Below are 23253 nucleotides of genomic sequence, written 5' to 3'. Positions count from 1 at the left end.
CTTAGATTTCCCTACAGTTGGGAGCATCAAGTGTTCTGTCAGGCACTGGCCACTAGGGGGCCTCAGAGTCTGCAGCAGCCTTTTCATTTTCTGTTGCCTGGTCCCCTGCCATTCAGAAACCTGTGCGGAAGAGCTTCTGGTAGCACGGTACTATTTGCACTTGGCAGGTTGTGTTCCACTGGTTCATCCATCAGCCCAGGGGCAGTTGATCTGAACATTAAGCTGGAGGACATCCTTCGGTCTGTGTTTGTCACCTAGATGCCCAGGTGACTTCTGTGGCCAGGATGACCTCGCCACAATGGCCCATGCATTGCTAACCTCGGGACTTGATCACTGTAACACACATTGTGTGGGGCTGCCTTGTAGCTGCTCTGGAAGCTGCAACTAGTGCAGAATAATAATAATAATTTTATTATTTCTACTCGCCCATCCGGCTGGGTTGCCCAGAATGAGGCGGCAAAGCTGCTCACAGGAGCAGATTTACTGACAGCATGTTACTCGGCCCTGAGAGAGCTGCACTGGTTGCCAATTCAGGGTTCTTGTGTTAGCCGTAAACAACCTGGACCAAAAGTAACTCAAGGACTTGCCTGGTCTGTTGCTCTCCACCTCCGTCACTGAGATCCTGTAATGGGGTGTTTCTGGTGGGCTTGGCTGGCTTGTGGAACTCACTGCCAATAGAGGGCTCAACAAAAACAATCCCTGCCCTCTTGTAGTCATCTTCTGAAAACTGTTATTTAGACAGGCTTTTGAAACTTGAATTCTTTTTTTCTTTTTTTTCACTAGCCAGTATTTATTGATTCTGTTGATGTTTCTGTTGATTTTATTGCCATGTTTTTATGTGCCTATAAATACTTAAACAAATAGGCATGCTAGTAGTTGGGGAACTGAACCATGTGGCATCGGATTGGGGCAGCAGCAGCAGCACTTTTTCCTGTTCTTTCTGGAGGAGGATCTGGAGCTTCCCCCACTGGCTTTTCTGTGGTTGGGGCTAACTCACAAGTTGCATCATCACCCTGCCTATCCCAAGTATAAGGAGGCCTCTATCCTTTGAGATCCTGCTCTCTGCGGATGGTAGGAAGTGAGGGGGGAGCAGCAGCAGCAGCAGCAGCAGCAGCTCCTTTTTCGTGAAGGGAAGATGCTTCTCAGTTGCTGTCGAATGTGTCACGTCTGCCTGAGCGCTGGAGGTCTGCCAGAGGCCAGCTTCATTTCCTTTAGCTCCAGTTATCTTTGCCAGCTCTGCTCCCTTGACCGTGCGCCTCTTCAGAAGGCAGCAGAGAGGCGAGGGAAGCGAGGCAGAGAGCTCAGGGTGACTCCTTTGGTAACCAGAAACCTGCCCACCAGTGGTGGCGGTGGGACGAGTGTGGATGGGATGTGACAGCAGTGTCAGGCAGATGTTTCTGCTCAGGATGCTGACTTTTGGACTTGTATGTGTGTGTGTGAGAGAGAAAGAGCCCTTTGTTGGTGAGCAGCAGAGGATAGCTTTGCACAAAAGTAGGTTGCAAGAGGATGCAAGAGCACCAATGAATAGTGCTAAATAATTGCTGTGTGTAGATTCTGTGTGTTCCTGGGATCTCAGGAGACTAATATCAAGCTATGAGGTTCTCTTTTCGATGTTGTGGCAAAGTTATCTCCTGAATAATGGCATTCCCACTGCCCCTGCATAAGCTATATGCACGTACTGCAAAGCTGCCTTCATTTTATGGAAAGAGGTGACCCATTTACGCAGTGCTCGTAATGCACCTGTATCGTGTAGCTCTGATGCTAGGGGTGCGGAAGGATCAGGGCAGGCACAGGGTGCTGAAGCCCTGGAGGCTACAGGAATTCTGGCTCAAAGCCCAGACCCAACATTGCCCCCTTTTGCAGCAGTGGGTATGAGAGGTTTTCAGGGAGTCGATTCCAACACGCGGCACCAGTTCCTGCACTGGTGATCCTGGGACAGATATGTCATTCCCCACAGACCACTTTCCAGCCTTGGTGGCATTTTGTGTTCCCATCCTTAAAGAGGCAGCAGGATGCACTCCCGAGGTGCTGAGGCCTGGCACTCCTGAGTATTCGAGTCTTGGGAGGAGGAGTGTGTGTTGTGTGCTTCCATGCTCTGCCTCTTCAGCAAGACTGGGGCAGCTTGCACATGAGCCAGTGGAGCGAACATCAGATTGGTTCAACTGGAACATGAGGCACATTAACTTGACCTAGATCTGGTTAGCAGAGGAAGTCTCGTAGACATGCATTGGGGGAAGGCAGTAGCAGCAGCAGCAGCAGCAGGATTTTCATTACTAGAAAACGCCTCCTTGAAATGCTTTTGCTCTCCACTCAGCAAAGCTAGTGTCATGTGGAAGGCTGAGCTGTGTTTTTCCCACTTTCCGTCACTCTCAGCCATTCCGCAGTGGTAGTAAACATATTAGATGCAAAATCCCAAAACCTCCTAGCAGTGCTGTTTCCTAATCGTTGTGGTTATGGACAGATACATGAAAACATGTCAAAAAAGCTCAGCTTTATTCTGTGATACACATGCATTCTTTGCCATTCCCAATAAGGCTGTTCCTCCTTCCACCCTCCCCCTTTGGCGTGTCTCTGCTCTCATCTTTTCCATAAGGCACATCTGACCAGATCCAGTATCTGAGAAGAAATAAAAACAGATTTCCAGATTACGTAGAACTTGGGCAAAAGCTGCAGCGACCTGTGCAAACCAGATTCATATTTGCACGGATGCATGCTATTATTTCCCCCCACCTTCGGAGAATAGGAGCATCTCTCGCTGCCGGTTTTATCTAGGGCTTTTCTTTCTTTGAGCCTAAATCCTAAAAAAGTAATCTCACCTTCCCATTTTTAAAAATAATCTCTGCCAGCTGATCTGGTGGCTCTTACGTTAGGGGGGGGGGTGGCTGTGCTTCTGGGCTGCACCCCTCCCCCCACCAGGAAGCCCCCCCCCCCACGCTCTGCCTTGTCCGTGGGGGAGGGGAAGGGCTCTGTGGCCTCAGCCCTTTCATGTCCAATAATGGGAGCTTAAAGAGCTGCTGCCTCGGCTGCTTCTGCTTCTGCTGCTCTCAGATGATGGGACCCAGCTGATGCGCCTTTCTGGCACCTGGCCTGTTGCCGTGGCAACGTTAGGCATTTGTGTTCCTGCAGGATATTGCTTTTCTTACACCCTTCCAGTTTCATTCTTTCGCTCGCACAAAAGAGAGGGAGAGAGAGAGAGAGAGAAGCTGCCTGCTGGAGGCTTGCTTAGTGGAAAGATGCATCGCGCATGCAAAACACTCTCCCTCCCCCTCCCCGCCATCCTGGTTGAGCTCCTCTTGGTAGGATGCACCATTTCAGTTCATTCAAAGGCAGCCTTGCATGTGGAAACCGCCAGGCTGAATAGGGTCCAGGGGGGTCCAGCTAACTTCACAAGGCAAGGCAGTGCACATCAAAAATGGATATGCGCAAACTCGTTTGCTCGTTCCTCTTCCAGGGCAGCAGTGGCCAAGATGTGGTGCTTTCCCCTGACAGCCTCCTGGTGCCGCAGCTGCTTGCTGCTCAGTGCCATTCCCAGGTGGTTCTACATTGTCTATATAGGTTCAGCAGTAGGGTGTGATGGGACACCAGCCATTGCTGAGGAGAGGTAGTAGGGGGAGGCCTCTTGCCTTCATGTAGGTGCTGGGCCTTGGCCAGAGCAGAAAACTTCACGCTGCTCCTGTGGAGCCTTCCTTCCTTGCTTGCTTGCAGAGAGTGCTCAAAGTTCATGATCAGGGGCTACCATATACCAAACGCTCTTCCTCTTCCAAGGCCAGGCTGTGTGGCAGAATAACTGAGCCTCACTTGGCCCAACCCAGGGGAAGGATCAGGTGAGGAGACCCTGGGCATGAAGCAGAGCTCACCCACTGAGGTCACCTTCACACCATACATTTAGAGCACTGCAAATAGTCAGTGACTTCCCCCAAGTAATTCTGGGAACTGCCGTTGGCTATGGGTGCAGAGAGTTGTGGAGAGTTATTCCTCTCACAGAGCTACCATGTCCCAAGTTCCCTTTGAAGAGGGGTTGACTGTTAAACCACTCGGAGGATTTTATAGCTCTAACGATGCTCCTCCCCTAACAACTCTCAGCACCTTTAACAAACTGCAACTCCCAGAGTTCTTTGGGGGAAGTAATGACTGTTCAAAGTGGTATTAAAGTGCTTCAAATGCGTGGTGTGATTAGGGAAGGTGGGTTAGAGTGGACACATTGCAAAAGTGAGAGGCCTATGCTGAGTCACCAGAATAAAATCATGTGTGCCGCCTCTGTTTTGGCAGTGGAGCACAATGCCTTCCTGGGCTCCTGTGGGCAGATTGTGCTACCGGTGCAGTGGTGGTGATGCCACGGCTGTGAAGCAAGTTAGTGATACTTGTGGCAGCTTGACAGGTGGTTGGGCGACATGCTAAAACATGCAACATGGCACAATACAGGACAGATGGCAAGCTTGGTGCTGTACACATGCCTGGTTTGGTGCTTTGTTTTTTCCCCCTTTAGTGGACCTTGGGCAGGGGCTGAAGCTGGTGAAAGGCCCCAGGCCCAGCCTCTGGCACTTGGGGGCATCTTTGCCCAAGACCGTGAAAATCCTGTTGCCAGTCAGAGCAGACAACACTGTGGGCCTAATGCTTCATGTATCAGGCAGCATCATAGTAGGGGCAAGGGCAGTCTTCCCAGCCAGGAACCCTCCAGATTTTTCCTCTACAACTCCCATCAGCCCCAGCCAGCACAGCCATGGGGCTAATAGGAGTTGTTGTCCAAAACACCTGGAAGACACCCAAGTTGGCAGAGGCTGGGTTAGAGTGTGGGATTAGGACTGAGAAGATCCAGATTCAAATTCTCAGTCAGCCATGAAACTGGCCTTGGGGTCAGTCACTATAGCTCTCGGGCCAGCCTACTGCTCAGGGTGGTTGTGAAGATAAAATTAGTGGTGAGAACTATGGAGGCTACCCTGAGCTCCTTGGAGGAAAAATGGAGGGGTAATAAATATATTTCCTTTTTCTTTCTTCATTTTTGCATGCTCACCTTACCTGATCCCATTGACTGGGGGTGTTGGCTTGACAGGTAATCATCTCTTGGAAAAGCATCCCTGGTGAGATGCATGAAAACAGGTCCTTATCCTCCCGAAAGCCTCAATTCCTGCTGACAACGGCAACAGTGACTTGCCATGCCCACGACAACCTCTAAAATGCCTATGCAGAGGACCCTCTGCACTGATTCCTCATCATGGAGCCAGTGAAGAAATTTTCCTTTGGATGTTTGAATTTGCTCTTAGTTCAGAACTAGATTTGCTGGGATGTCCTGCTTATGCTCTGAGTGACATCCCTACACCACCTTCCCTTGCCCAAGGCACATAAGAGGAAAGTGAAACATTCCATCGTTGCGTCGCAAGTTTCCCCACCATCATAAGTGGTGGCTGGTAAGGGACGTTTGTGTGTGTGTGTGTGTGGATAGACATGCAGCATGGAGGTATTATACTGCACAGTTTGGATAACTAGAAATTATGGGATGCAGGGCAGGAGATATGGGAGCTTCACCATCAAGCTTGTCCATAGTCTTTCAAGTGCAGGGATGGAAGTGAGTTCATAAGTCTCATAGAAATCAGAAGATCAATCAGGGATTGAAAGTCAGATCATAAGGGCAAGGCAGAACCTGTTCAAAAGACACCATGCCTGCCTGCTTGCCAGCTTGACCTTTGTGGTTGCCAGGGGCTAGTTTTACTAGAAGCCATCATTGTGTTTGGGGTGTACCCATTGCAGGTTAATAACAGCTGAGTATCGCTTGGCTTCCACACTCCCACCTCAAATCCTGTATTTGGCTTAATCTCCATTCATTTGATTTAAACACTTTCCCATTATTTTAAATCCATGCATTTCAAGAGCGCACACTATGGCTATGACCATTCAAACATTTGTTTGCAATATTCAGGATCGTTAAGAAAGGAACTGAAAATAAAACTGCCAATATTAAAGCGACCTTGTACAAACCTTTAGAGCCTCTGCATTTGGAATACTGGTTTCAGTTCTGGTTACCGTATCTCAAAAATGGATATTGTAGAGCTGGGGAAAGTGCACAGGAAAAGAGCACAGGGAGTCCTTGTCTTCTCTGCCTGGCTTGTCAGCCACCCCTTGATCTCTTTTTATTCCTTGATTCCAGGTCATCCTCAAGGACCTTGAAGTCTTGGCCGAGATTGCATCCTCTCCAGCAGGTCAGACAGAAGGACAAGGGGCACCTGACGGCCCCAGTTTACGACCTGGGCAACTGGAACTGCACATTCCTGCTCCAACTAAACCTTCCCAGGTTGGCTCCTCTGGTAAGTGCCCCTGTCTCTGGCAAAGATCTCACACGCTCTGAGCAGCCTCTGGATATTTTTTTCTCCTGGTGCAAAGTGGCACGGGGCAGCTTTAGACAGGCGAAGGCAAGTGATTCCCTGGCAGAATCGGCACCAGTATTTGAGGGGAATGTGTTTGCCACAGAGGAGGGCCGCAGAGTGTGATTCCAGCTACAGCTGGAGCCTGAAGACTTCTGTGCAGCTTCTGCTTGTAGTAACGGCTGGTGGGTGGGGAGAGCGAACGGAAGCATTTGTGTTGATAATTATACACCTCCAGACTGATGCAGAAGGAGGGTGGGAGGTGAGAAGAGAAGCAACAGTTGTGACACCAACAAGGAGGCAGTTTGGGAATCAAAAATGTTTGGCTGTGTGCCTGCCTTGAGTCCTCATGCCTGCAGAGTAGAACTGAGCCAGGTGAGAGCTTAGAAGAAGTTTGAGGGTGAGACCTAGACTCCATTTCCTGCTCTTCCCTATTGCTGGCCAGTCTCCTTCATCCCATCCCATTCCTCTGCTTCTGAAATGCTGTGCCTGCGCCCTTCTGTCGTTGGGACAGACTGCAGGGCAGCCCCTCTGGAGCAAGCCATAGCAATTCATCAGGCTGGTCTTCAATAGAGTTTGTGTCAACAGGAAAGGAAACAATGGCTAAAGTTTTAACAGGGAATCTATATTTCCACGCAAATCAATCCCAAAGCTTTTAACGGATGTACATTATAGTATGCCTAATTTCTGCCATTTGTGAATAGTGGGAGTCCTTGCCTCTGCCGGGAACTGCTTCTGATTTTGTCTTAGGGCAAGTGAGGTTTTATGAATGGGGACATCTCAGAGCACAGGGACCCTTTTTAGCCCAGATGGGTGAAACTTGATGAATGTTAGCATTAATCAACATACATAGCAACAAAGCCGCTATACAGAGGGGTGAAGGTAATAGAGGGGAGGGGAAAGACGAATGAGGATAGAGAGAGAGAGAGAGAGAGAGAGCGCACACAAGTGAACAGCCAACCAGTGGTGCTGGGGGACTGTGGCATTTGGAACACAGGTCAAAGGCACTGAAACAGCGCCACCTCTCCCTGGGTTTCCAGGCCCAGCTCAAAGGGCTGTAAGGGCTTTTTCATTATCAGGGACTAGCTGCCCACTCTTCCAAGTCATCAGGGGAGGCCCTCCAGGTCCACCCCCTCCCCTCATGGAGCTTAAGGATCAATGCCTCCACTTTCCATGTGCCAGACTGCACTGTCTTCCTCTTCACTCTCCACCTTACAAGAATAGTTAACAATCTTCAAGTAGTTTTCTTCGTCCAGGTCAATTAATTTGGGCTCTATGTGTGTGAGAGTGCTGTATTAATCTGCTTATCCTTTGCACTGTTTCCCACGCCACCCCCAAAAAACAAACACCTTTTTACTGTCGTGCTAAACTGCTGTTTCTTACTTTAATTACTTTTGTCTTTTTTGGATTGTAATAATGTTGAATTTATTTGTAATGTTTCTTATGGTAATGTGAGACATAGCAAAGGCTTGGTGACTTGTTTGGTTGCCTTTGAACACAAGGAACTTGGACAGGGGATTGGGTACCTGTTGGTTCTGCTGATTTTGCAGGGGCTTCCATTATCATTGGCCATGGGCTGTCGTTCTGGAGAGCTTTGCACCCCTTTTCAGTGGTTCTCCTTAGAGGAGCAGTTTCAGTATGCTCACATCTGATGCACATTTGGCAGAAACCCTAAGCAGGGGCTTCTTGGTGGCTGCTGGGACTCATTGCCAAGGGGGACAAGCTTGCCCAATTTTTGACCACACACTAGTTGGCAAAAACATTTTTATATGGACAGATAAGCTGACTTTAGAATATGTTGAAATTGGGGTTTTTTTCTGTTGGTTTTGATTTTATTGATTTATCTGCCTTATTTTTCTGTTCTTCCTCACTCTGTATTTTATTGCTGTTTCATTATATCTTGTTGTACTTGTGTTGTTGCATTTAGTAACCTGGAGCACCATTTGGTGGAAAGGTGGGAAATAAATTTAAAGATCAAAGACACAAGAACGTATCAAAATGTGTATTTGGGTAGGTAACATGGCACTGGTGGAGGCTGGTTTCTTCGAAGAAATGACAACTCACTTTGGATTTCCTTATTGGTAGAATACCTAGTTGACTCTTCTTATCTCTCTTCATCTGTGGCCAATTCTGTAGCAACAAATGTGGCCCACAGAAAGAAGTGGTTGCCCAATTGGGAGTCCATTTGGGTGGTTCCCTCTCCTGCCTTGCCAGTGTTTCCTTCCAAGGTTCCAAGTTCTTCAAATACCATCTTGGTGGAGACTAAAGGCAGTGTGAGAACATCAGATGAAACCTGAAGTTGCAACTGCATCAGGCCAAAGGTCTTGCATCTTGCATCTAGTCTTGCATCTTGTTCTACACGGGCCAAACAGTTCTCATAATGGGAACCCTGTTGCTGTTGCCAAATCTGCCCAGTAACACAGATAAGAGAGTAACAAGATGCCTGCAGGTGCATCGTGGTGAATGAGTTGTCTCTGCTGACTCATGAAGAGTTATTAACCCATTAACTGCATTCCTTAACAAACCCAGCATTCAGGACCAGAGTGCAGCAGCAACACTCTCCCCACCTGTGACTCCCAGCAACTGGCATTCCCAGACATACTGCCTCCAATAGTGGAGGGGCAACATAGCCATAATGGCTAGTAGCCCTCTCCTCCATGAATTTTTCTAAAGCTGTCCAACTCTGTGGCCATCACTGGCTCTTGTGGGAGCAAATGCCATGCTAGTTCTTCTTCAGCAAGACTTGTTCTTCTATATGCTTGGTAATTTTATCTTTAACTATGCTTCCCACCAGCTTTCCTGGAAAACAGATGTTAAGCTAATGAGCCTGTAATGTCTCAAATCCTTTCAAGATGCCCTTTTAAAAACTGGTATTATATTGGCCCCTTTCCAGTCCTCAAATATGGAGGCTGATCTTCAGGGTGAGTTACGTACTTTTGTTAGAAGATCAGCACTTTCACATTTGAGCTCTTTGCGAACTCTTAAGAACTTGTTGAGCCTTGTCCATTCAAAAGACAAAGAATGGAAGTCCAAGCAACCTCATTCTTTTGTGACTTCCAATCTTCCAGTCTGCCAAAGGATCCCAGGCAGCAGTCTAGTCCAGATCTCTAGGAGAGGCACTCACAGGGTGCTTCCTTCAGGTTCAGAGCAGGTAAAAATCCATAAAAGTTCATCACCCACCCAGATCACACAGGTATGGCAGAGGCCTGACTGCTAGGTTGCTGAAGGATGCTCAGAGTGCAGCATCTTGGAGATGGCCAAGGTCCTCAGGACTGGGTTTATGACATCTGTGGGAGAATTGCATGCCCTCCCAAGTCATCCCTAATCCTCTTAGCCTCTGTTGGGCAGAGGGGCCACTGAACCAGCCCTTGCCTGCTGTCAAAGAGACCCTCTCACCTACTAATCAAGGCCCCACTGAGAAGGGAAGATTAAAAAATCACAGGGAAGATTAAAGATTTCATCAGCACCATGGAAATGTGAATTTTGCATGCAGGAAGCATCTATGCAGACAGCCCTTTACTTGCCTTGATTGACTCACGTTCCAGAATGCTTAAAATGTGTTTGGCAAGGTTAGGGCATGAGGGAAAGGAAGGTTTTGTTAGGCTTATCACGTCGTGCCTATGTACATGCCATATATTTAAAGCACATTGCTTCCCCCTAAGAGTGCCAGGGACAAGTTTGTTAAGGGTGCTGGGAACTGTAGCTTTGTGAGGGGTAAACTACAATTCCCAGGTTTCGGGTGGGGGGGATAGTGTGCTTTAAATGTATGGAGTGGATATAGCCTATGTATTTCCTCTGTCCCCCTGGGAGCTCACTCACACATTTCTCCCTGAGCAACTGTGTAAGAGAAGTGAGTCACACAGCAAGCTTCATCCCTGAGCAGGGGCTTATCCTGGTCTCTCTTCCCTGTCTAATGCTCAGCCCACCACCCTGTACTGATTTCCCATCTGGTGCATGGCTGATGAGCAGGAAGGGCAAAGGGACAGATCATGACAGGCAGTGGGAAGGGATAATAGGGTAAACGCCAACCATAGCCTGCCTGGTTGTTCGCTTATAGTTCACCATCTGGCTAGAGGCTCCCTACTTCTTCATGAGAGGGTTCTGGGTTACCTGAAGTTGTGGCTGGTTCTACCTTTGCACAGTGCCCTGGTGCTGTTGTCTCGCCCGCTTCTTGGAAGCTTTTGGTCCAGCCTGTAATGCCCTGGCTAGGAAGCACGATGAGCTCATGCTGCTTGTCCCACTGTTGGCTTGCGCTGAGCACAGCTGGGAGCAAATGCGCAGGGCCTCGAGTGTGCTATTGATCCTCTGTCTGTGCGGGAGACGGGTGGGGGGAGGAGCTGGCTAGGCGGCTGCAGAGCTGTGCTTTAGATCAAGTGGATGGCTTTCTCTTCCCTCCCCTGTAGATTATCTAAAAATAGCCATGCAGTTGTGGCATCCATCCTAAAGGCTGCCGTGGCCCCTTTAACTCCATTCCAGTCCAAGCCTTTTATGTCACATAATAATTTGGAAAGAAGATGTTCAAGAAGCTGTGTCTCCCAGCTTTCTTACTACTTAAAACATCCATATCTGTGCAGCCCTTTTAAGGACATGGCTCTGGTTTTTGTGCCCAGGATCATAATATCTGCAGCTGATTGCCAGTAGAAGTGTCTATTGGCTAGAGACTAGGAACACAAAGAGGTTTGCCGAATGTCATGAGATGCGAACCCCCCAGCATCTCATGGCCAGAAACAAGTAGGTGCAGCTCCATCATAACCGTTAAGGCAGATGGCCCGGTTTGCGGGAATGATCCTGTGTGGGACTTCTTAAGTTCGTTCTTCTGAGAGAAGAGAAGAATTTGGTGATGTGGGGGAAAGTCCAGCAGCTTTTGACAAACATGCTTGTGCCAGAGTTTTTTTTTCCTTTGGGGGGGAGGGTTATTCCAGCCTGAGGCCGCCAGCAAATTCTGTACATTCAACAAGGCGTTTCTCCAGTTGCACAGTGGGCTTCAGGGCCAAGAAGATGATGTGGCAAGCTGCCCTGACTCTTTCTGGGCAAAGACAGAGCTGGGGGAGGATGGCAAAGATAGGAGGATCAGAAGCTGGACTGTTCTTCCAAGTAGACTCCTAGGCATGCTGTGCTAAATGGCACCTTTGCAAGCCCCCATCTCGCCCTCCCTGCTGGTTTCCATTATATGTTTGCCTGCTCAAATGGCAAACCACCAGATTGGCTCCCCAGGGTGGAAGAGAGGACCAGTGCCATTTCATCCTCACACTTTCCTCAGAATCTGCTTATGCAAATGCTGCTGTTTGCTTTTCCTGGCGGGGTGTATTTGCTCTGCTTGCTGAGCAGATCTGCTCCCTGCTTTGCTTCCCCCTTATTTCTCCTTTGAGAAAGCTGCAGCGAGGTGTGCTGAGTTGTCTTCATGCTTGAGGAAAGTCTTCGTACTTTTTTCAAGCTGCCCTTTCTTTTATTTGGCAATATTTCTGTGACTGCATTGGTACATGCCCACACTTTCACAGGGCTTCGCAAAGATGATAAGTGCTTTCTTGGTCTGGAAGCATCCTGTTCATAGCCCAATATGAACATGTGGATCCTCAAATATTTGCTTGTATCCCACCTTTACACCGCCCAGTGGGTTCTTCTGGGGGAGTGCAACCTTGTCAGAAACAGGCTGAACATCTAAACCTCAAGTGAGGGATAAATTTGTAAGAGTAAGTGGATTGTGCCCCACTGCCCCAGACAGAAACAACAATTTTAAAGGGGGCAGGGAGCCAGGATAATAACTATTAGCTTCTCCGGACTCGTGACTTCTGTTTTAATGAGGAGAAGGCCAGGCTTGTGATCTTGAAATACTTGGGCAGGCTCTCAGAACCAGCAGATCAGCTGCCTTGTCATGTGAGGGCCCAGCCAGAGGGGAAGCAGAAAGCTCTGCTGTGAGTAAATGACTTGCTCTGGTGTGCTAGCTAATCCCCTTGCCAAAATGCTGGCTCTGAATCTGTAGCTCTGTCAGACACAAAACCACCCACAGAGGTGGGTTGCCCCCTCTGTCTTCAAATTGCTTGGCTAGCACTTCATGGAACATGTTAAAGTGGGCTGGATCTCTGAGATCCTAGTAGTGGGCTGGAATCAACGCCCCCCCGCCCCCCCCACGGCCAGCGTTTCTTCACTTCAAACTGCTTGATCGAGAAGCAGGTTGCTTTCCCCTCCCCTTGTGATGGGCTTGGGGGGAGGGCAGGTGAAGCAAAGTATTTTGATTTTTACAGTGTCAAATGCCTTGACTTATGCTCCTCCCAGTGTATCCCAGCCCATGAAAGAAGTCAGCGGTGTTCTCTGGGAAGAGAGGTCAGGGAGGCAGCAGATGTCACAAAGCCAGCCACTTGTGCTAATCTGAGCTGGCTTGTGAAATAGGCTTTGGGGATTAGGCACTGAGAGCAGGGCCTGAATCAGGGACCCACAGAGCAAGAGGACAGGAGGATGCTGGGCTTAGAGCCAGACATGGCCTTCCTGGAGTCTTGCTTGGGCATCACCCATTTCCAGCCTGGCATTCAGATTTCATTTCTGGAGGGAAGTTCCTAGCGTCCGGCTGTGGTGAAGTCTCGCATACTGCATGTGTTGACCTTGAAACCCTCTTAATCGGCAACTTTTCCCATGCGGAGAAATGTGTGCATCAGCCTTCCCTGGCCTGGGGCTGATGGGCGCTATAGTCCAAAACATCTGGAGGGCAGCAGGCTGGGGAAAAGCTGATTTGCCCCATCAGGTGTTGACATTTTGTAGGCGACTGTTTTGCCTTGTGTTCTGGCCTGGGAGAGCAGCTCTGTCAGTGGATTCACACAATAAACCCGAGATGTTTCTAAATGTGTGTACATTCCACCCACCCACTTTTTCACTGTGCACCTCTCTTGCTATAAAACCCTGCAGAGGTACGAAGCATCCCTGTGAAGATCCCAGGTCTTGTGTCCCAATATGCAGAACTGACTGCCTTAGGCAGGGCAGCCATCTCTTTGGGTTCAAATTGGCTTTCTGGATTGCAGGAATGCCTCCCCTTTGTGCTTCTCTACCTCTTCACCACCACGACCGCCCTCCCCGTGACCTCCACACTTTCCCCTTCTGCCTTGTTTCAGTCAAACAAGAGCTTACTCCGGGGAGGGGTCTTTCTGCTGCCATGTGCCTCTGGAAATGGGCAGGGCAGTCAAGGGTGTGTGGCGACAGGGAGGAGGGACAGGCACACACCCAGGTGCCCTGTAGTTGGGGAGGGAAGGAATGAAGACTGGCTTGTGTCTCCGTGAGCCTTGGGAAGGGGGAGCCTACATCTTAACAACATCTGTTTCAGTGATGAATTGAGAGGCAAATGTCTTGGGGCGGTTCTGTTTTTGTTCTTTGAGCTGCTCTATTTTTATCTTCCCATGTGATGTTCCTTTACATCATATTTACCAAGTTGAAATACAAAACATCCTGTAGTAGTATTAACCGGCTGGAAAGTCTCTCCTGCACATCAGGTTTCACTTAAGATAATCTGCCTGCCTTCCCTGGTGGCGGCAGCAGCAGCAGCAGCAATCCTAGTGCATGTTTGGGGATGGAGAAGGGGGTGTGGGGATCTGCTCTTGCACCCGCTCATAGGAGCCTGATGGTCAAAAGGCCTCCTGAGTGGTTCCTACTTTTAGAAGCATAGGATTGGTGGAGCTGCAGCTCTCTGAAGCCCTTTCACAGCCCCATCTGCCTGGCGGACAGCTGGGGGAGGGGGATGAGGGCTGGAAGATCATTGGTCTCAAGGCACTCCAGGAACTTTCCAGTGGCCCCCCTCCAACCCCCCTCCGTTCCTGCAGAAGAGCCAAGAGACAGAAAAATAGTTGCTCTGTGAATGACACAGAATTTCTTCCATCTTGCTCTGCCCCAGAGTCACAGGCAAGACATACTAAGCAAAATGCTTTAGACTAGAGGAAGGGGTTTGTAGAGGCTCTCAGAGCAGTTTTCTGTTGGGGGGTGGGGAATAGTCTGAAACGTTTCAGGGGGGAACTTGGAAAAGAGCTTGAATAGCAAAGGGCAAGCAAGCAAATTTGGGGCCGACGTAAATCCAAAATGCTCTGTTGGCCTTTACAGACAGTTATGACACCTAGTTTGGGGACTGAAGCTGCCATGGTTGGGCTGGCAGACTCCTGTTGTGGTGACGGAAGAGGGAGAGAGGTGGGGGGGGGGTCTTGCTGAATCTCCTGGGCCCCTCATTAGCATTTAGAACTTTTGGCCTCCTCAGAACCTTTCTCTGTTGACAGTGGAGGGCACAGTGTTGAGCTGGGTCTGCTTCTGTTTTACAAAAAGCTACCATGATGCAGTGCTGAGAGACAATTGTCCTGCCACAAGAGGGATGACTCTGCAGGGCAGTGCCAAATTGCAGTCTTCTGTGGTGTTGACCATCTGTATGGAACTGCGGGAGAGGAGAGCAAGTTAAGAGTGTCTAGTCCTCCTTTTGCCTTTCTGCAAGGAATAAAGCTGGGCTTGTAGGGGATTTTCGTGGGCAAAAGCATATCATACAGTGACACGGTGTAGAGCTGGTCTAAAGAAAGAAGATTGCCCGCAGGAGACTTGCCCAACCTGCTTGTTTTGGAATACTGCTCCCACCAGCCCTAGTCCCAAACAACTAGTGTTTCTGACTGATGGTGAGCTACCTGAGTAGGCCCATGCGTATCACACAGTTTCCCTGAACTGCTTATCCTTTTAGGGAATCTTTGCAGAATCCTCCCATACACCCACCGTTTGCAGATGCCAGAGAAGTAAAACTTGCTTCCGGACAATTTCTGCAGAAGTAATGAAGCCTGCAAACTGCTGGGTTGCTGGGCAGAACTCGCCATTATCTTCACCTCTGAGGAAGTAGAGGGAGAGAAGAGAAACCTTAAGGGAAGGGGGAGCTCAGGCACTTGTTTAATACCAGGTGAGGATGTGTGTGATAGGGAAGTTGAATTTGGGCACATGTAGCATTTCCCCGCTTGATCAAGCTGTATGGCTGACCAGGTGGTGGAGTTGAGGAGAAATTCAAGCTGTCTTCTTTCTGAGCTTCCTGCTAGAGTGCAGTCTGCTGTGGCAGGCCACGGGAACATGATGATGACTGGCAAAGGCATGTGATGCTCACCTTGGCAGTGAGAGTTAACACCATCATAGTTGCTTTCCAGGAAACCTCTGCAGCTTCTTCCTGAGCAATTCCCCTGAGACAACCCTACTCAGTTGCAACTCACCCTTGTGCTCACTGTGGGCAGCTGAGGTGTCCCAACACAACACTTGTGGGCTTAGGCTTCTCTGTAAGTGTACTAACAGCCAGTCTGGTGTGTTGCGTATCTGTGAAGCCTCTGATTTGTGAGTATCAGCATGAATGAATCGGTTCAACTGTGTTTTCCTAACACCTCCTCCTGCCTTTCTAGTATTTCTGCTCCTATAAATAGTAAGGCGGGTTTAATTGTATCTTCTTGCTATGCCATCGTGGGCGAGCCACCCATCGGTGGCAGAAGCTGGAACAGGGGAAGTTAAAGGGATCTGGGAGGCGTGGGTGGGACTCTTGGAAGCCTCTCTGCTGCCTGACTGTTTCTATGTTGTAACTGTGCAGATTAATTGAAAACTGGCTGGGCAGAGATTAGGAGCTGTGAGATGGTGGGCGCAGGAATACAAAGCTGAGGTCTTGGTATGGATGTACCTTCATAGCAGGAAGTGGGTCTCCTCTCTGCATGCCTCACACTGACCACTTGTACAGTGTATCCAAATTTAACAAATTTTGCTGCTGAACCAGCAGCAGATTGAATAGTGAAGCTGCAGCCTGTTTCCTGATTGTGTTGTGCATTGTGCAGCAATATTTGCCAACTCCTGACCCCAAATGAGACGTCTGTGATTTTACAAGCTGCCTGGCGGGCAGGGAGAGAGGCTGCCAGAGTGGCTTTTCTGGTCCGTTCTGCAGTTGTGCACATCTTCTTTCCTTGTCGTTCATGAGTGTGGAGCCCAGGAGTGCTGACTGAAGAGCCAAGCATTGACTTCCCCATCGACAGCCGATCCCTGGAACTGTCTGACCTGCAACTTTTTTTCCTCTTGAAAAGGCATGATCAGCATCTGATTTGTATAAGGGGAAAAAGAGACCTATGTTAGGGCGCAAACCTTGAAGCTTTTCCTGTGACCTGGACATTCTGCCCAATTCCATCAGGTCTGACCCTTGCAGATAAACTTCCTTTGAAGAAGGCCCTGTTCAGCCTTGAGTATCAGTTCCCACCCACCCCTTGTCTTTCTGTTGTTTTCCATATATTTGGACAGGATAGTAAGCCTTTGTAAGAGTCAGGAAACAAGTGGCTTGGGCACTTAAGTGCCTCCAGACTCTCCAAAACCTTACAAAAACAGAGGAACTGGGTGTTCGTGAAGAAGGGCTGGGGGGGGGGGGGGGAGAGAGAGAGGGAGAAAGAAGTGCATATTTTGTTTCCTACATCCAAAGAGTTATACCCTAAGTTTGAGGAGAGGCTTTGAGAATGATATTTGCCTGCCCATTCTGCACCTTTTTAACATTGTGCTGTTTGATTGAAGGTTTAAACAAGTATTAAGGCTGCTCTTTATTGCCAGTGCCTACCATGACCACCACCCTTTCTAGCAAGAGGACACACTTTCCCCTTCAAAAGAAGTTTGGCTTTGGGGTTGTCTTTTGCCTCTGTTCTCCATGGCCTAGTGACCGACTTGAATCACAGTTTATCTATGCTGGCTGGGGCTGATGGAAGTTGTAGTCTGAAACATCTGGAGGGCATCAAGTTGGCAAAGGCTGTTTCTTGGACATATTGAGAGTCCTGTTGTGCAAGGTAGTCTTGTGGGTTCATAGAGCATCTCTCCTGAGATGCTTCATCTCCATACGATGTTTCGATTTCCATTTTTCCATAACCTAGCCTGCTCTATATCTGTGCTTAGCTGGGTTACTTTAACTGCTCTTTGGAATGACTGCCTAATAATCAAGTTTTCACCTTTATCTGTCAGCTTCCAGCTATGGTTTTCTATTGCTGTGCCAGGTTTGTGCCAATGTCTGCATATAGGAAATGCATTTTTATGCCTTTTCAGTTCAGAGGCATCTCCACACCTTTCCTCTCCCTGTGACTCAGAGGAGGACCAGAGTTCCTGATCTCTTTTATGACTGTGTAAAACAAAGAACAGGCTAAAACAAATGGTAGTGTGCCTTCACCATGTATTGCAGGGGAAGGGCCACGGTAGCTCAGTGGCAGAGCATCTACCTTGCATGCAGAAGGTCCCAGGTTCAATCCCCCATGGCATCTCCATGTAGGTTTGGGAGATCCTTGCTTGAAACTCTGGAGAACTGCTGCCAGTCACTGTGGACAACAGGAGCTGCTTGGTATAAGGCAACTTCATGTAGCTAGAGAGAGTAAAGCTGCCACTTCAAATCAGAGCTAGGATAGCCTGCTGTGATCACGGGTGACAAGCAGAGCTTAGAAACCCACCTGTACTTCTACAGGTGCTTCTTCCTTAAACAGAGTTAACTTCCTCTCTCCTCCTTCTTCCAGGTACCAAAGGCATGGAGTGCTCTCCCTCGACGCCCACCATGAACTCCTACTTCTATAAGTTCATGATCAACTTGCTCAAGAGATTCAGCAGTGAGCGGAAGCTCCTGGAGTTGCGGGGAGCTTTCATCATCAGGTGAGGCCACATCCCGCCTTGAATTGCCCCCTCTGTGCTTCCAAATGCCTTTCTGGTTTCTGTGTGTTCCTGTGTACAGGTTTGGAGCCTGCCTCAAGTGCTGGGCTGGGTGGGGCTTAGTTCTCTTCGTGCAACCAGTGGTACCTTCCTCTCAGCTCCCTCATGACCCTTCTGTTGGTGTGAGGTCAGGAGACAGGCTGTCTGTGGGCTGTCGGTAGTGGCACCTGCCCTGTGGAATGCTCTCCCTTCAGATGTCAAGGAAATAAACAACTACCTGACTTTTAGAAGACATCTGAAGGCAGCCCTGTATAGGGAAGTTTTTAATGTTTGCTGTTTCACTGTGTTTGCTGTTTTAATTTGTTGGAAACTGCCCAGAGTGGCTGGGGCAACCCAGTCAGAGGGGCGGCATATAAATAATAAATCATTATATTATTATTATTCCTTTGAACTTAACATGTGAACATAAAAATAGTCCACTGGATCAAGCCATTGGCCCATCTAATCCAGCATCCTGATCTCACAGTGGTCATCCAGTTGCCTGTGGGAAACCTGCAAGAAGGATCCGAGCTCAAGATCAAGCTCCCCTTCTACAAAGTCCAGCAGCTGGTATTCAGAAGCATTGCTGCCTCGCAACTGCAGAGGCAGAGCAGAGCCATCATGGCTACTAGCCATTGATAGCCCTCTCCTCCAAGAATTTGTCTAATTCTCTTTTAAAGCCATTCAAGTTGGTGGCCACCACTTCCTCCTATGGGAACGAGTTCCATAGTTTAATTATGTGGTGCATGAAGAAGCACTTTCTTTTGTCTGTCCTGAATCCTTCAACGTTCAGCTAAATTGGACGTCCATGAGTTCTAGTGTCTAGAAGAGCAGGAGAGAAACTTTTCTCTCTCCACTTTCTCCATGTTTGTTCAGCTTTTCCTCACCAAAGTCAGGGGAGGGGAGAGCAGAGCCTCTGGCTCTTTGATAAACGGAGATACAATGGAGGCCAAGCAGCTGTGAGCTGTACTTCTGTGGTGGGCTGCAGGCTTGCCTGGGACAATGGTCTGCTCAGCTGGGGCAAAACTAGGCTGGCCAGTCGCCCTCTTTCATCAGAGTGTCTCCCCCCCCCCCCCACTCGGCTGCCGCCAGCTCATTTGCTTTATGGAAAGGAGCAGCTCATGAGAGGCCAACTGTTGTTCATGAATGCCTTTTAGTCCAAGTGAACTGCATGCAGCAGCCCATGTGAGGGGAGGCAGCAGCCACAGGTTTCAAGCCTTGGGTTTCCTGTGTGTCACAGAGCCAGGCCTGCTTTTGGCCACCCTAGATTTTGAGGATGCATTCCTGAATGAGAAACGAAAGGATTCTGTTCAGACCGAGAGCCTACAGACTTTGGCACCATTAAGATGTGCCTCTGTGTGTGTCAGGCGGAGAGAACACTTCTTAAATCTCTCCAATTGTGGGTCAGAGGATGCAAGGGCAGCTGTGCCGGCAGGCCTCACTCTTGCCATGGGCTTGTCCACAAATCCACTCATAGAATCAGAATAGTAGAGTTGGAAGGAATCCCATCCAGTCCAATCCCCTGCAATGCAGGAATCAGAGCTAAAGAATCCCTGACAGATGGCCACCCAGCCACATGTTTAAAAACCTCCAATGAAGGAGAGTCCATTCTACTGTCCACCAGCTCTTTACTGTCAGAAAGTTCTTCCCAATATTTAGTTGGAATCTCCTCTCTTGTAATTTGAATCCATCGGTTCACATCCTCTCCCTCTGGAGCAGCAGAAAACAAGCTTGCTCCATCTTCCATGTGGCAGCCCTTCAGATATTAGAAAATGGCTATCGTGTCAACCTCTCAGTATTCTCTTCTCCAGGCTAAATATGCTCAGCTCCCTCAACTGTTCCTCATAAGACTTGGTTTCCCAGACCCTTGATCATCTTGGTCACCCTCCTCTGCGTGTGTTCAAGCTTGTCAATATAATTCCTAAACTGTGGCACTCTCATATTGCAAGAGTGGATCACCTTGAGAACAAATTATTTTTTATTAGTTATGTCTATTTTTATCCATGTCTGCAGCTCTTTTCCAAGTAATGCATCACGCCCAAAAGAGAAGGGATTGCTCCTGGGAGCTTATAAACCACATTTTGACTATTGGGAGGGAGGGAGGGAGGGAGGGAAAGCAGATGGGTGAGGAGAAGGAGGGAGTGCTTCTGTTTTCCTCTGTCTCTCAAATGGATTCGCAGATGCAGGGCTGATTGGAGAACATGGGTGAAAGGGCAACTTTTTCAAAATATTAAGAGCCACAGGATCTTCCTGACAGGCTTCTTTCCTAAAGGCCCTCAAGACAAATTATGGGGTTTGGCCGCCAAATGCAGACCCCAAATGCATCAGTAGCCCATGAAGCATCTGATCAGCGAGTCCAGGTTCATTTCTAGGTCAGGCCAGCAAACCTTTCAAGCCGTCCTCCCCTCCTTCCTTCCACATTTTGGTTTTGAGTAGGACACAAACTCTCATAACTCCACTTACATAAGAGTCATTAGGATGCACGGCAGCCCACTCTGTGGCCGTTGACCATTTGGCTTGCAAGGTTGGTGGCAATCGGAGCGTTACTTTGCTGTAGCTAGAACTTCGATTCATTTTTAATTGCTCTGTGGCGAGAGGCACAAAGAACCCGCCCTTTTGTGAAGGTTGCCCTTGTTTTTTGGTTGGCATGTCCTGAACATGAATGGCTGTTCTTGTTCGCTTCTGTTGTTGTCTTCGACACGTCCAAATTGTTAAGATTGGGAGCCATTGGCCAATATTTTCATTGGCTTCACAATGCCTCCCTCTCGCTATTCTGGCTGTGCCGCTGGGGCTTGCCTTGACATCCCTTCCCTTGAGTTTCCTCAGAGAGGAAGACTTGGGTGTGTCAAAGTGATGAAATCAATCGCCACAACTCACTCTACAGTGATATCCCGATGCAGGAATAATGCTCTACGTCAGTGGTTTCCAAAGTGGGCAGTACTGAGCTTACCAAAGGAGCCTTTAAGAGGCAAGGAGGCGTGGTGACAAGAGAGTGCTGGAGGTGCAAATGATTATCAGACTTTGAAAAGCTGGTATCACTGGATCAAGCTCACCAGCTTTGTTGAATTAATTAAATTGAACAGTTTTAATTGGATTTTGAATAAACATGAAATTAATTGTTACCTGTTTGAATTTTATTATGTTATTATTCTCCTTAGTGGGTCATGCAACCCACTATTCTGAATAGTGCTTTTCATAGCATAGGGTAGGGAGCACTGGGGAGGAGTTTATGGAACCAAGGGGTCAGTGTATTTTTATCCTGTGAAATGCCCTGAGATCTTTGGGTGAAGAGCAGTATATGAATATAATAAACAAAAATAAATGAAACAAGACTTTTGGGAACCACTGCTCTAGAAGATAAGACACCAACCATCTAGTGGAAGTGGCAGCGATCTCTGCTTAGATCCTAAGGGTATTTAGTGGGCCTTCTTAACATGTTCTACCCAGCTGCCAGTGCGAAGCTTTGTAATAATCACTTGTGCTTCCTCTTGCTGTTTTGCTGGATAAGGAAAGAAGCACCTCTGGTTGCATTTTTCTGTTTTCCTGTTCAGGAGACTTGAGTGCGTCTTGCATGAGGCTCTTGTGGGCATAGTCCTAGTGAGAATCTGAGGGCAGCAAGAAGCAGGTCGTTCTCCAGGCCTTTTGTCATTTGATTACTTTGCCATTCTAAGCTTGTCACTGAATTCTGGGACACAGCCTGCACTTTTTGGAAAAGACCAGCTGGTGCCACAGTGTTCATTCTGCACTTGAAGTAGTAGTTTACTGCAGTCCTCAGCTGAATGTGGAAGAGGGTGGAGTTGGCTTCACTTGCCCGGTTGGAAATGGGCCTCTTGTGTTATCGGTAGCTGTGCTCTGTGGGTATGTCAAGGTTGTTGGAAGTTTTGGAAATCAGAGTTAAGATTCTCTCTGCAAACAAATGTTTTTCATTGAGTTGAACAGGTGCCACAAATGTGCCTGCTTCCACAAAGACTAAGAAAGAGGGAGGAGTTGAGAGCATGATAGACAGGTGGAGAGGAAGGCACCAACTCAGCATAGTCAGTGCAGAGGACCAGGGAACTGCAGGGGGGCCACATGTCTCCCCCCCAAAAAAAATGTTTCCCCCTCTATTGGCTTCTGAGATATAGCTGAATTTTGGCCCCTGCACAGCAGCTGGATACCTTTTATTTTACTTAAAAATAATAATAAAGCTGATAACTTGCACTGAATCCTATGCCAGGTGCTTTCAAGACAACCCACCTCTGCCCTTACAGTTCACCCTAGTCAGGTTTTTTCAGATTTCTTGAGATTCCAATTTTTTTTTAAATACCATTGAGTCTTAGAAAGCTACTAACATTTTGCAAAGCAGTGTGTGTCAGCTGCAAACAGCCATTATCCATGGCTTTCAGAATCCCAGCAGCAGCAGCCTGTTGACATCCTCTTCCCCGTTCATATGGCCAGAGAATGTTCATCCTGAGGATTGCAGGGTGTGACGCTGGGCTCCCCCTGTTCTTAGAAGCTGGAAGTCTTTGGGTCTTGCATTGTTTTTAGACATAGGAGGACTGGATTTTTCTGTTTTGCTCAATGAGCTTTGGCAGTGGGTTTCTCGGAGGATGGGAGAGGAGAAGGTGGCTTGTTGGGTTATAAACCAGTGGAATGGAAGCCACAGTATTCAAGTCCCTCTTGCATGATCAGAGAAGGCCACAGGGCAAGGGGAGCCAGAGCACAACATGGGTGCCTCTCAGTGCTGCTAATGGGGCAGGGCTGTAGCTCAGTGGCAGGACATCTGCTTTGCCTGCAGAAGGTCCCTGATTCAGTCCCCAACGGCATCTCCAAATAGGGCTAGGAAAGGCTCCTTGCCTGAAACCCTGGAGAGGTTCTGCCAGTCAGAGCATACGGTACTGAGCTAGATGGACCGAGGGCCTGATTCAGTATCTGGGCAGCTTCCTGTGTACGATGCCACATTTACCTGTATGCCTGTGGTGCCCTAATCTTTCCCCTTCTCCTTTTGAAGGGTAGGTTTCTGTTGAACATGAAGCAAAATATTTGATGACGAGAGCAGTTTGACAGTGGAGCTGATTTAGCTGAAGGGGAGTGGTGGGTTCTCCTGTGCTGGATGCCTTCAAGCAAGCAGGGGCTGGACAGCCATCTGTCTACCCGGGGTGCTCCAGATCTCTGGCTTTCCTGCATCAAGCTGTAGTGGGGATTGGTGTGTGTGTGTGTGTGTGTGTGTGTGTGGACTGGGCTTCCA

At 48.5% G+C, this 23253-nt stretch overlaps 1 protein-coding gene and 1 long non-coding RNA gene across 2 annotated transcripts in view; one reads left to right on the top strand and one right to left on the bottom strand.

Moving 5' to 3' along the window:
* VAC14 (VAC14 component of PIKFYVE complex) overlaps positions 1–23253 on the top strand; it is a 70112-nt gene that overhangs the window by 18568 nt on the left and 28291 nt on the right. Inside the window, exons 13-14 of the mRNA XM_028739448.2 lie at positions 6143–6299; positions 17858–17990. Coding sequence (XP_028595281.2) covers positions 6143–6299; positions 17858–17990 — 290 coding nt within the window. The remainder of the gene's footprint in view (positions 1–6142; positions 6300–17857; positions 17991–23253) is intronic.
* Positions 2475–10618, bottom strand: LOC144328430 (uncharacterized). Its single transcript, XR_013393661.1, has 2 exons — positions 10467–10618; positions 2475–2616 (listed from the first exon to the last, which is right to left on the bottom strand). It is a non-coding gene; the product is annotated as an uncharacterized LOC144328430 (long non-coding RNA).

Source organism: Podarcis muralis, chromosome 7, assembly GCF_964188315.1.
Source record: "Podarcis muralis chromosome 7, rPodMur119.hap1.1, whole genome shotgun sequence".
Taxonomy (NCBI): Eukaryota; Metazoa; Chordata; class Lepidosauria; order Squamata; family Lacertidae; genus Podarcis; species Podarcis muralis.
The sequence above is the reverse complement of the archived record's forward strand: the minus strand, read 5'-3'. Positions and strand labels throughout refer to the sequence as shown.